The 15,125-nt window shown below is 37.3% G+C and overlaps 1 protein-coding gene across 9 annotated transcripts in view; it reads right to left on the reverse strand.

The window, feature by feature from the left end:
• The window catches only part of LOC121863734 (bromodomain-containing protein 7-like), a 35,118-nt gene extending 21,129 nt beyond the window's left edge, over positions 1–13,989 (reverse strand). For 3 of the 9 annotated variants that reach the window (XM_042362494.1, XM_042362487.1, XM_042362495.1), the window contains exons 1-2: positions 12,303–12,437; positions 369–553 (exon numbers count right to left, since the gene is read on the reverse strand). In XM_042362494.1, the coding sequence (XP_042218428.1) occupies positions 369–545 (177 nt within the window). In that variant the 5' untranslated portion in view covers positions 546–553; positions 12,303–12,437. The other 6 variants (XM_042362493.1, XM_042362488.1, XM_042362490.1 and 3 more) reach the window with 6 other exon arrangements.
• Positions 13,990–15,125: the final 1,136 nt, after the last annotated feature.

The raw sequence follows: 15,125 nt of genomic DNA on the forward strand, positions 1-15,125 counted from the left end.
TTAGCAAGTCCATAGAGTTGAATACTGAATAAACTAACAAATTAGATAAACTGTCCTAAATATAATGGATTATTCAAGAGAAAACACTCAGTGTGGCAGTTCCCCTTATACTATACAGTACAGTTGAGTCTCTGCCACCACACATACATGCTCACTCTGCATGTCACATTTCCTTTACTTATGTTACTATGGTTAATAACTAATTTAAAAAATCTAAAAAAATTTAGTTCATGAAAGTTTAATAAAAATATTATGTACAGTATCTACTACAATACAAGGTATGCAATCTAGCCATTGTTAAAAAGAGTGATGTTTAACTTTCCAATAATATGAAATGGCATGTACTGCAGAGTGAAGTGTCACCTTACCTGGGCATCTTCAGCACACTCCTCCTCCTCCACCTCCTCATCTGATGGCACCTGTCCCTGCTCCTCATCAGCCATATTTAAGATGATGGTTGGGTGTGATGAAGTTGCTTTCTGTTCTGGGGTAGAAGGACCTCCACTTCCAAGCTTCAATTTCAGCTTCAGCGGAGTCTTTTCCATTGTGAAGCCTGAATGGGTGGAAATCTTTAATGACACAGTTATTTCATGATAACTATGAGTTGAGTAAATTTAAATTTACCCAAACTCATGAACTCCTGCTATAGCTTCAGTCCATGCACTAAGTGTCCAACAGTTTGTCTACATTAAAATCTTGGTTTATGCACAAGTAATACAATAGTGATATTTTGCATTATATATCATACATGATAATACAAACAGTGCTACACACAAACAAAACTCATACATACGTGTGACAATTCCACCAGGGTGCAGAAAAAAATGAGAAAAAAAATCACAATTGGCACAAACACCGTACAGAATTTTGAACAAGACTTACAATGGTGATCCTCATGTGATTAAAAAAAAACACACACATTCAGTCTAGACAGAAAAACACAGACCTAAAACACTATCAATAGCACACCTGTAAATTCTATCTTGCAACCTGGAAGATATCTGCCACAACCAATATGATGTAAATTCATACCACCACACCAAGACTTAAAATTGATAAGAGAAACTAAAGGTATGACAATAAAGCAGTGTCCGTTGTAACTTATTATGTTCCAGATAACAGGACGATTCACATGTCAATACTGTCCCCAACCCCTATATAATTTACAATAGTTGAGTATAGTACTGTACAGTAATTGTTGAACTCCAATCAAGAGTTGACAGTTAACATGCAAAGGTGATGTGTGGTGACAATGAATAACATCAACACTTACCACTGGAATAAAACAACCTACACTATTACAGGTTGACAATCCTTTATCCAAAATCCTTGGGGCCAGGGGCATTTCCGATTTTGGAATTTTTCGGTTTTTAGATTTTTATTTTTTTTAGCTCACCCAGGCACAAGTCACTGACCCACATTGGGGCCTGGGTGGCAAAAATATAATGAAAATTATAATAATAATAACAATTCATAGGTCTAGGTCATGTTTCTCACTTATGACCTTTTTTTTCATTCTTGTATTTCTTTATTATTATTACTGTATTATTATTATTATTATTATTATTATTATTATATTATTACAGGACTAAAAGGGGTGACCACCTGTCCAGAATAGCCAATTGTCCGAATCTTCCGGTGAATGTACTAAATGTATAAAAACAGATAAATAATGATATTAAAAAACACCCAAAATACAGTACATATTATCCTGACTACTGGGGTTAGTTATACAGACTTTCTCCTATGAAAAAGCCATAATTTTGAACAACGTATTACTGTTCAGTAAGTCCGCGCTTAACGCCGTCCCGCTTAACGTTATTTCGGTACTACGTCGCTAAACTTTAGAGACCAAAAATTTGTTTAATGGTCCGGAGATCCGATACTACATGGTTCTGCATCGTCACAAACTTTCTATGGCACATCACCCCCATCGTCTGGCCGCACTACGCTCTCTTGGTTCGTCGCAGTCTCAGTGACTCACCACTCTCCCCCTCTCCCACCCCCTCCGCTCCGCTCCCACCCCCCTCCCGCTCCGCTCCCACCCTCCACCTCCGCTCCCACCCTCCTCCTCCGCTCCCACCCTCCTCCTCCGCTCCCACCCTCCTCCTCCACTCCCACCATACTCCTCCCCTCCCGCCATCCACCTCCTCCGCTTCACTACCCACCACACACTCGCTCTACCACCTCCGCCCATCGATGAGTACCAATACAGTACAAACTTAGTACAGGTACTCCCCGACTTACGACGGGGTTAGGGACCGACATCCAGGTCATAAGTCGAATTGGTCGTAAGTCGGAAATGCTTAAATAACACATAGAAAATCGAAAATTTGGGTCTCTTTTTCTTCTCAGCACCACAAAACACTCACTTTTAAGCTTGCCAGCCATTTTAAAGTGAATTACAGATGAAAATTTTGTCTGTGTACTGACTTAGGGACTCAAAAATACACAATTTGACCACATTTTGGTACAACTGAGGCGGTCGTAAGTGCGGGTGGACGTAAGTCGAGTCGGTCGTAAGTCGGGAACTACCTGTAGTTGTATATGTATGCACAATTTTCTATAGAAATGGAAATGATTTTCTGTATGTGTAATGTATTTCATGGGGCAAAGGGAGGCTCAGGAACGTAACTCCCATAGTCTATCTATTTCTTATGGGGAAAATTGATCTGCTTAACGTCGTTTCGTATAATGTCACGTTTTTAGGAAAGTAACCCTGACGTTAAGAGAGGTCTTATTGTACTCATTTGTAGTCAATTTACTACACTAAAGGGCTAAATTTTTTATCTTTTTGGCAAAATATGTAATGTCTAAACTCAAATTATTTGCTATCTTGTAAGGATTCCAGCAATGCAAGTTATATTCTGCTAATTTTAGTCTGACATTTAATAAGATAAAAACTTTAAGCCTAAAACTACCTTCACCCTGTTTTGGGAATGCTTCCTAGGCCAGAACCCCCAATTTTTCTGTCCGAATCTTCCAAAATCCGGATTTACTGGGTCCGGATCTTCGAAGGTTTTCTGTATATAAATAAAGCCTCACCTTCATTATCTGAAAACTTCACAATATTTAAAACTCTAATCCACAAATCTCTTCACTTATGAATGAACAATAAGAAATTAACTGGACCTGCCAAACCATCAAGACATACACTAAACACAATAGCCAATCAGTAGACTAGGTGGTGGTTGTCTGCCAATACAGTACAAGGTAATTGGTTTTATGTTTACATTCATTTCCAGTCGAGTAAATATCCAGAAAGTTGTGTTCTTGAATATTTTTGCAGTTTTTATATTAAAATTATTGGTCATTCTGAAATTTAGTTAACATATTGATAATATATACAGTACAGGGAACAGTTTTTGTGCACCCATCAACTGATCGAATCACCCACCAACGCTTCTCAGTTTAACTTTGTTTACAGTGGAGTGAACATCGAGTTTGTTGGTCTCTTGAATATTTTTGCATTTTTACGTAAAAATTATCGGTCATTCTGAAATTTAGTTAACATTTTGATAATATACAGTGCAGAAATCATTATGAAACATGAAGAAAACATTAGAGCCAATGCACTCTGTAAAGAATATGTCATGTCATCATCGACTACCTCTACAATCAGCTGTTTGCTATGTAAACAAAGCTGCTGGAAATACGCCATACACACCTCAAAGTAAGTTAAAATGCTGTACTGTATTCTATTGTTTTTTTATTTATTATTGTACAATATACTGTACAGTACTGTACTGTATTTAGTTTATGTTTAATGTTTTGTTGATTCTATTAAATGGTATACAGTACTTTGTATGTACTGTATACTTTTCTGTGAGTTGGAACCAATTACCCAATATCCCATTGAAGTAATAGGTTCAGTTAACGAAATTTTTTTATTAACAACCGACTCTCTGGTACCAATTGTGTTCATTAATCGAGGGACCACTGTATTTATCAATATTATTGCAATTGTGCATTTTGGTAGTACAGTCTCTCCTTGACTTACGACGAGGTTCCATCCCAACGACCTGGTCATAAGGCGAATTGGTGGTAAGTCGAAGTCGAAAATAATACATAGAAATTCTAAAATGGGTGTCTCTTTTTCTTCTCAGCACCACGAGAACTCTCACTTTTATGCTTGCCAGCCATTTTAAAGGAAATTATAAACGAAAATTTTGTCTGTACACAACGCGATCACTAAGTCGGTACTAGAAAATAAGTAATTTGAAAAATATTTTATACGACCACGGCGGTCGTATGTCCGGGTTGTCGTAAGTCGAGGAGTACCTGTATCAGAGTATCGGTATCAGCCCAAATCTTGGTATCAGTATCGGCCAAAAGTTTGGGATCAGAATATCTTTAGTATATTGAATGTAAACACAACTTACTGTAGATCTGCTATGAAGTGGAACTATCCAGAGAATGACCATCACTGAACAGGAATAAAGCCTTGAATGGTAAAATTATGCTTCTAAGAACCCTCTCTGAGGGCAAACGTTGTACTACTAGTTACATCATTAAAGCCAGATGCTATTATCATGAGTTCCCATGGTTTACAACCCATAGACTTAATGGGTAACTACACTAGCCTCCTTACAGACTACAAAATTAGGTAAATCTCCTTAACCTTTAAAGTCCGGGTGACGTTCCTCTACATTCACTTTGGTGACCCCAAGTGACATTCCTCAACGTTATTTATTTTTGCGGCAGATTTTGAATGTCCAGGCGGGACGAAATACTTTACGTGGGATATTTATTTAATTGGCAACTGAACTTGCACGGAATCTTTGTCTCAAGGCTCATGGTCAGTTACCTGCCAGCTATCATGATGGATACTTGTCCTTCGACCTCTCATGACCCACCTCACTCCTACACACCCAAGCATAAGCGAAACCATTTTCTTGACAGTAATGGTGTTCGTCAAGAGTTGCTTGATTTGAGTGGCAATGATATAGTATCAGATGACAATAACAAAAAAATGGAGAGGAAACAGATCCAGACGATGTCGAGTTTATTGACGCAGCCAACAGTGAGGGCAGTGATACAGACAATGGCACTCACTCCCTCCACCCCACTGTGAACCATGGTGCAAGGAGTGTGGAATTACCTTGTGCACTCCGTGTTACAAAGATTCCACACAATCAAGAAGTTCTAAATTCAGTACAAGTGTGTAAATAGTGTATATATTTGAAAAAATTTAGTTAAGTTTTGTTTTGTAGTAGTAGCTATAAGATAGAAATATGACAAAGTGCTTTCAAGTAAGAATTGTGTTGCAAGTGCATGTCAACGTCACTTCCTGCTCACTCTGGGTTGGGTGCAGCAGCTTCAAACAAAGACATCTTTAATCACTCCACACTGCCCATCAACACTCCAGACAACTCTGCAACCATGCTACAATGAAAGTAGAATGTAAATACAGAACATTATTCTTGTCTTTTTTCTTATACAGTACGCCCAGATAATTAGCGGAATTTTATTTCGTGGTCCTCTATTATTCACGGATGACACCCTGGATGTACCCAAGAATGTCTGTGGGTAGTTTTAAATTTGCCGGCATTTTCGCGGCCGGGACAGGGAGACATTCGTTCTTGAGACAGTAATTTCCTTTACCTGTATTGTGTATACTATATGTGTGTGTGTAGACACTACACACAAAACACATACAAATAAATAATACTGTACTGTAATGGGAAAATACTCCCACAAATATACAGTATATTAAAAATGTTGAGTCTACCCTCAAGACTACTCCGTGCTTTATTAATAACAAAGTATGGAGTGGACTTAGATGGTAGATTCAACATTATTAATATACATTTGTTTCTGATTATTTGTGGAAGTATTTTCCCATTACAGTATTATTTATTTGTATGTGTTTTGTGTATATGACGCGCGCACGCGCGCACGCGCGCACGCACGCACACACACACACACACACACACATATACAATACAGGTAATAGAAATAATTGTCCTAAGGGCAAACACACAAAAAGAATATACATTTCTTTGTACACAAGTAAAAATGTAACCCCCCCCCCCCTTGGTAAGTAAATGATATTCACGGATTTGGCGATTCGCTGCCATTTTGAGAACCTAAACCTGCGAATTTGAAAGGCATGCTGTACAGTACCAATTAACCCATTTATAAGGTGACACTGGGTAAAAAAAAAAAAAAGCCAAATTATGCCTGCATGGGGGGTTCGGTGGGTTACGTCACCCGGCCCGAGAAACATTTTTATGTGGTTGAAGGAGTACAGTAACTATATTGGAGCCGACATTGACATCTGGCTCTCATGAAGTAACTACCGTATTTTATGGCATATTAGACGCACGGCCATACAAGACACACACCCCATTTTAGCAGGAAGTATTTAGGAAAAAAGTTTTGTGTGCATTTTGTATCCTGTATCCATGTATCATGTATCCATAGTTTTCTTAAAACAATATAGGTACTATACAGTACCAGTAAATGTGAGGAATAAATAAAAATAATACCAATAAATAAGTTACAACAAAAAATACTCTATTGCCAAACCAGTAAATAAAAGCCAAATGAAAGTTTAACACAGTCCCCATTTGCAAATACAGCTAGACCCCGACTTACGACTGCTTCGACTTATGACCGTCGGGACTTACGACCGCCGCAGTTGTGACCTTTTTTTTTTTTCAAATGACGCACGCATTTTCTATACCAAAACGTTTCCAGTTAATGTAGTCTCCATGTATAATTAGAAAATTATGGGAGCCCCATGTGCATTCAGGTGACTACATTAAAGGTAAGTGCTCAGTCACACTGTATCCATTCCTTATTATTTATTATTTTTACTCTACTGTATTTCATTGTAGATTTTTTTTTTATCTATGTCGGACTTTTGACCATTCGGACTTACGACCTGGATTTGGGTCCCTAACCCCGTCATAAGTCGAGGTCTAGCTGTACTGTACATCTGTACTCCCTGTTTACCATAGTAACGGTGACGCTACCTCCACTGATTCCCGAGCAACGCTCCCCCCCACCACCAACCGCCCAGCCATCCTCCCGCTCCCCCACTCATCTAGCTAACTTGTGTGCAAAGAAATGTGTTTGCCCTTAGGATAATTATTTCTTTTACTTTTTTTTACAATACGTACATAGGATGGCGTGTGCATGTATATCAGTAAAACACAAATGAAGAAAGTTATGTATATCTACCCGAAAACAGGAGTTGAAAAACAACAGCTTGTCCCAGTAGCCTTGTTACAGAGTCGAATCTAACCTGGCTACAATGCTGCCAGTGATGTTAACAGATGTAAATGTGAAAGAAAGTTATCTGTAAATCTTCATTTATATCAGGTATTCGTAGATTGAAAAATAAAATGTTGTAGGTATGGCATTAATAGATGAAATGCTTGTAAGAGTTCAGAAAAAGTTACTACTTAACTACCTCTGCAGAGTTGGGTGTCTGCCGTACAGATGTTAATCGTCTCAGGTTATCGTCATCAGTACAGTACAGAGTAGTTATAGATCGACCTTTTATACATAAAATAATTATTTTTTAATTAATTAAACAATAATAATATGTTTAAGTAAGCAATAACATTTTTAATTCTGGAGTTGGGTTAGGTAGAATTTAGCCTACTGGAGGCAGCAACTGGGGGATTCATTAGCTTGCGGGAGATCGCAACTTCACATATAGGACGCAGGCAGATTTTTTTTTTGCCATTTTTCAGACAAGAAAGTGTGTCTTATATGCTGTAAAATATGGTACAGTACAATGTGTATATGAAAATGGGTGCTAAAAGCCTCATGGCCAGTAACGGGCCTTTTTGGAGAGACAAGGGGGCAGTGTGGCCAGCACTGCAACTGAATGTCATCACGTCTCCAAGTGTAAGGTTAGGTACCCATTCATGGCTGGGTAAGCTAAAAGTTCCTTGGGTATGAACCAGAAACTCTAAGGATGGGAGGCAAGTGATGTATCATTTTGCCACTTCACTCCATAATGTAAATATAACCACACAAAATCAATTACTGTAGTAACAAACTAATATATACGAAAAGTTTCTGGGGCTAGGAAGACGGTATTAGTGTAGCAATTCCACGAAGGAACACACTGTGCTTCAGTGATAAGTGCCAGACTGGAAGACCAACAGTGTAAAAATTATTGTGCCAAAACAGGATGGATTGTGCCAAACCTTACAAGGGCAAGAAACCACATTATGAACTATCAAGAAAAAGGTTTCAATTAAATACAAGCTCTGTAATAAATGTCAACAAACACTCAAGTGATAATTAATACTGTACAGACAAAGGCTACTCACCTCTTTAGTGCTGTCAACCTAGTTACTAACTGAAATATCAAAATGGAATATAATGAGCTGTATTGTCAAATTCAATCAACAAAACAACCAGCATCTGAAAAAATGCAACTTCCCATCAATTTAACAAAATGCTGTATCAAAAAGATGAGTCTTTTTAAAGTGATAGGAATTTCTAATGCATCCAAGATAAAGAAATATAAATGTCAACTACAATCAAATACAGTACCATAGTACAGCAGTATCACGGTAGACAACTGGCACACTAACAATTTACTGGTACAGTACAATACTTTGTCTCACCTCTCATTAAGATGAAGTAAACCCAAGAAAAATATGAAATCACACAGCTATTAATAGAGAAAATATGTCAAGTATATTATACATTATAAGTAATAAATATAATTACAGATACTGTACATGTAATGCTTTTTTGAATGATCAATATTTACTGATCCTCTTTCAAAAGCCCTGTAAATTGCTTGGAAATAATGAAAGTATAATTCAACTGCCATCTGGGAAAAAAGCAGACTCATGACACAATACTGTACATTCATTTGTTTTATAAATGACAACAATAACAGTGCTAAAATAACAGCAGAAAATGAGTACCATAATGAGGAGGAGAACTGTACAGTAAAGTTTTATATGTTTGGGGACATGTCATCACATCATTCTTAGCAACTGTACATTCTGTAGATTAATGTCCAAGTACAGTACAATACAGTAATATTGTATATCAAAGTTTAGGCTTTTGCTTTGTGTTATTCTTCAAGTAAGGGTATGTCAGTTAGGTTCATGTCATAAATTATTTAAAGTTGTAGCCTCTCATATCAGCAATAGTGAGCAAAGTCAGACTCATTCACATGCATGTTTAATGTGAATCTATGTAACATGAAAAATTCAAGTATCATCTGGTCACCACCTGATTATGAAACTCTTTTAAATTGAAATTCAAACCATTAAGGTACTGTATCCCCCTCTCTTTTATATTGACTGTTTACTTTGGTACAGTATGTAACTTATGAACTTACACAAATGATAATGTTTTATTTTCTTCAGTTCCAAACCTAAATAAAGATACAGTACCCTGTACTGTACCTGTATTTGGCTTAGAATCATATTTTCACAAAATATTCTTACAGTATGTAAAGGTTACGGGTCCGACTAATTACCCAAATGTAGCAGCAATGAAGTCAAATAATGGTCCTGCAAGAATAAATCGGATTGCCAATCACTTCTCGACTAGTATTTGGTATCACAAAGTAAAAAAAAATTGGAAAACGTAATTTAATCTGAGTTAATAGATCGCGAGCATGTACCGAAGGAGCAAGTAATTACCCAAATGTACCCAAATGTAGCCACAATGAAGTCAAATAATGGTCCTACAAGCGTAAATCAGACTGCCAATCACTTCTCGACTGGTATTTGGTGTCACGAAGTCACAAAAAATTGGTAAACTTAATTTAATCTGAGTTAATAGATCGAGTGCATGTACCTAACCTAACCTAACACAACTCAGATCAAATTAAGTTTACCAATTTGTTGTGACTTTATGACACCAAAAAATAGTCGAGAAGTGATTCACAGCCCGATTTACGCTTGTAGGACCATCATTTGACTTCATTGCGACTACATTTGGGTAATTACTCGCTCCCTCGGTACAAGCACGCGATCTATTAACTCAGATTAAAGTAAGTTTTCCAATTTTTGGTGACTTTGTGACACCAAATACTAGTCGAGAAGTGATTGGCAGTCCGATTTATTCATGTAGGACCATTATTTGACCTCACTGCGGCTATATTTGGGTACATTTGGGTAATTAGTCGGACCAAAAGGTTACAAATATGCAACTTACAGTGCAAGGAAACACCATTTATACAGTAGTGATGCTGGGGAAATGAAGTGATCCTTTAGTATGTGTAGTACTGTAGGCAAATAGATGTGCACCTATGCCAGCAATACACTATTATGATTTTTTATGCCTAAAAAAAGTGTGCTAACATTTATTTACAACATTTACATTATTTGTTAAGTATGAGATAGTACTGTTGTTTTGTTTGAGCAAGGTTGTGCTTTAACCTAACCTAAACAATGGAATTAACACTGTTCTGACTTACCAATAAATCGATTATGATTAGGGTCCAGGAACGTATACATGTCGTATAAGTATTTTTGGTTAGGATTAATTTTAGGTCAAACATGCCACTCCGTATTTCTATTTAATATGGTAGAGAGAAAAAGAAACTAAATACCTTACATCCTGTATTTTATTACATTTTCGGTGCATTTTTTTTGCGTACTTTAACCAATTACCAACAACATTAGTTGTTCAAAGTGGGCAGGACTTTGAAGTAAAGGGAAAATGTAGGGTAAAATACTAAACAGAACACTAAACAAACTGTTGAAAACCTGAGCCAACCTTTCCTAACCTATAAAAAGGTTAAGAATTGCTTTTGTGTTTATAGGTCCCCCCCCCCCTCCTCATCTGAACACCGAAAACAGCACCATCACTTATTAAACACCAAAAGCAAGATTAAGCTAAGCCTTTTTAAAGATTTTTATAGATTAGGAAAGGTTAGGTAAGGTTTTTCAAATCAAAGCCCTGCCCACTTTGAAAAACCAATCATGTTGGTAATATTGCTTTAAATACTCGAAAAATATAGATTTATGGTAGAAATGTAATACACGTAGAATAAAGCATTTCTCTTTTTGGCCAATTTGTGGTTTTGACCAACCATGGAATTTTTATTATAAAATGTGTGTTGCCTTTAGTTCAGACAATTCTAAGAGACTTTTCTTCCATGATGTTTCCCTCGCAAATTACTCAAAAATTACTTAACCTCACCCCCTAACAGGGGGGTTCTACCCCGCAGGGTCCGCAAACATATATAAGTCATTTAAGAAGGAAACGTCATAGAAGAAAGGTGTCTTAAAATTGTCTAAACCATCAGAAAACACGGTGCTCAACTCGAGAGCCATGGTTGGTCGAAACTACAAATTGACCTTTTTTTCTCTATTTCTCCCTATATAAATAGATATATAAAGTTCCCTGATCCACCTAAAATGAATCCTAACTTTTTTTTTTTTTTTTTTACTATCTACGATCATAAATCAGGCATTATTTTAGTTTCGGTCATCCAGGGAATCTTAGGAATTTAACTATTGGAATCAAACCCATTTAAGAAAAATGGGTAATTATTTACAACTTCACATCCGCTGATTTTTTATAGAAAACGAATTTAAATATGCCACATATTCACCGCATTTTATAGTGGACACTGTCATAGTTATGACAAATGTATTAAAAAGTGTTTACTTTCAAGTTAAGTTAACCTAACCTAACCTAGCATAACTTAACACCTGCCATGAGGGAACTTACTGTTAATGAGATAGAGGAAGTGGCTGTGAAGCCCTCCACATTAACCAAAAAAGTCTTTGAGTTGTCAAAACTAATGTTTGCAACTATAAAATTCCCGAGATTCATTTGGTGGCAACAAGTGAAATAATACCCAAATGTGTTCATAAAACATCAAAACCATAGGAAAAACATAAGTTTCAACTTCGATTTCGTATAGTGGCAACAACTGATACTTTACCTTGATTTTATACAAGTAATGTTTATGAACATGCTGAACCATATAAACTTAAATAATGATTTAACTGAAATATAACATTTAATTATTTAACTGAAATATAACAAGCTTTCTGAATGCAAAGTAATAATGTACCGGTACAGTATTGATTTTTCAGGTGCATAGATAATTTATACATTTATACAAGCTGTCTTCGGTAATCAATCATTAATGTAGTCAAATTTTGCGTCAATCACCTGCGTATTATACCAAGCGTTAATAACCAATAATATTACCAAACCACAAACACTACAGTACTTGTGTTGTTCCTCCCGTCAACACAAAGACAAACTCACAACTCTGGCGTCTCCTTCACATCCCTCAACTTTCTGAGCTTCACAGACATTGCATCGCCTGGCCCTCGTGTGTGACTCACCTCAGCTCGGCTACGCGAGGAATACAGGTGCCAGGAGAAATAAAACTCTTTCCACCAGGTCACCTCACCTTGCCTTCACCGCTTCCCTCAAGTTACAACTCAGCTCAGTTATTCAGCGAAGCGCTTAGCGTAGCTTAGCTGGATATAGGAATAATGTTGAGATCCTACCACGAAGAGGAAATCTTTACTGCCATTAACCTAGTAATTGTAATATTAACTATTCAAAAATACCATTTTATATATTGACTTAGTTTAATTTAGATATGTATTTTCAATTTTTGCTCAAAAATAGTTTAACAGTGGTTCCGTTATAAGAATATTTTTAACATTGGCGATCTTGACCCTCAACATCACACACATTTGCGTCTGTCATGCGTCCGAAACCTTCAAGCTGACTATATTTAGCTGTCTTTTATGTTATATTAGGTAGTGTTTGAACTGTTTCGCAAAAGCACAAATTGCATATGCATACAGGGTATGCCCAGTACCTGAACAGATGCAAGCCTTATAATAGCCTGGTAATCACTTGCACGTCGTTTGGCTTAACTTTCTTTAGTTTGTGTACTGTGGGGTACGAGATGTTTGGGTTTGTGGGGTACGGGATATTTGGGTTCTCACTCAGGATGGGATGGAGAAAGGAAACTCACAATAAGAACATAAGAACATAAGGAGTCTGCAATAGGCCGGTTGGCCTGTGCATGGCAGCTCCTGTCGAGAGTTACTACCACTCTCTATCATCCATGAATCTATCTAGCCTCCTTTTGAAACTTTCCAGCGTTCCAGCACTTACTGCAAAGTTGCTAAGCTTGTTCCACTCGTCCACCACCCTATTTGTGAACCAGTTTCTTCCTATCTCCCTCCTAAACCCGATAAACTTATCCAACTTGAATCCGTTGCTCCGAGTCCTATCCTGCTCGGATATTATAAGAACTTTATCTATATCCCTTTATTGATTCCTTTCACCCACTTAAATACTTCTATCATATCTCCCCGCACTCTTCGTCTTTCTAGGGAATGCAAGTTAAGTTTCTTTAACCTATCCTGATATGGAAGGTTTCTAAGTCCCGGAATCATTTTAGTCATTCTTCGCTGCACCGACTCTAGTGAATTTATATCCATTCTATAATAAGGCCACCAGAACTGAACCGCATAATCGAGGTGCGGCCTGACTAGCGCAAGATATAGTTGCAATAAGACCTCTGCACTCTTGTTACTTCTAGATATAACACCCAATACTCTGTTTGCCTTATTTCGAACATACCTTATGTTACAACTTACTCTCTTTTATTGTCTTTTCAATTCTTTATATTTATTTACTTATTTATTTATATACTTATCCTTCTTTCTCTTTATACTCGTGAGAGGTGGAGAGGGTGAGGGAGGTGATTGTTTACGTTAGAGGAGGGGGTGTGAGGGGAGGGGAGTACAGGACTAACGGTTTGTGGTTAGGCTAGAAAGGCCTACACCAAGGGGAGATTCAGGGAAGCTGATTAGAGGGACTAAGATATCAATACTTCACAGAGGGGAAATATTGGACAGTTATTATATGCAGTATATAGGAATCACCGTATTACTGCAATAAACCTAAATTCCTAGCTTGCTAACCAAGGGGTCCATTACTCACAATACATTTCGGGAAACGGATCAAACCTAATAGGTACTCACGTTATAGCCGCCATATGAGGAGGTGACACCCACACTTAACTCTTACCAGACGCAGACTCCTCTATTCAAACCCAGTGAGCCCACAAGGGACGCCAAAACTTTCATGACGTCACACCTCATAGGCTTTCTCATTGGTCGAAGACAGGCCTAAGGGCTTCATACTATTGGCTTAAAATTGGCGGGAACTCTCAAGTGAAGTAAATATGTAATAGAAGAAATGAAATTTATATAGCCTATGGAAAAGTAGCTGGTCATAGTGGCGAAGAGGATAACTAAACTTAAACTAAGCGGTGCTTAGCAAAGATGTGACCGACCGCCCACGTGGCTAACAGGCCGATCGGCGGCGAAAAGGATAAAGTAAAGAATAAAGTATACATTTAATAGATACTGACAATGCGGGAAGCGTATGCCTTAAGGCAGGGGTTTTCAAACTATGGGTCCCGACCCTTCAGTGGGTCGCGAAATAAATAAATTGGGTCGCAAAATAAAAATGGGTCGCGAAAATAAATAAGAAAATAAAAATAAATGCACCATAATTTAGGCTTGGTTATTGTTATGTACACTCCACAGTCTAGGAAGCGACTGCAAGGAGAGCATTTCCTGATTCTTTCTTTACCTCTCATGTCATCCGTTTTGCGCATTTCATGTCATTACACTTAGGTTTAATGGGTCGCAATTCAAATTGTTGTTCTGGCTGTGGGTCGCAGTAAAAAAAGTTTGAAAAGCACTGCCTTAAGGGATAGTCACATTTTGTAATAATTGAAAAATGGGAAAACATGTCTGGTTATATCAGGTTTTCATTGTAGGTATAAAACATTATTTTTTCCTAGAGATTTGATTTTTATAAACTTCATTTTCGTGAAAATAACTATAGTAAACGTTGATAACTCACATTAAACCGTAATTTTTATTACGTTTTCCTCATATCCAAATCGTAAATTTTTATTATTGAATTTTCCTTGAATCAAGAACTCTTTGAATTTCATGTCTTATATAAGTCATATAATAAACTTAGTTACGTCAATATGGACAGTATACGCTGTCAATATCGCTTTGCTCAATAATCTTGTTGAATTAACATAATTGCAATGTTTCCATATACTGCACTATTTACCTCACTGCTACTGGCCACATGCCTGACCCCCAGATGACCACACC

This window comes from Homarus americanus, unplaced genomic scaffold (genome assembly GCF_018991925.1).
Source record: "Homarus americanus isolate GMGI-L3 unplaced genomic scaffold, GMGI_Hamer_2.0 scaffold48354, whole genome shotgun sequence".
NCBI classification, from domain to species: Eukaryota; Metazoa; Arthropoda; class Malacostraca; order Decapoda; family Nephropidae; genus Homarus; species Homarus americanus.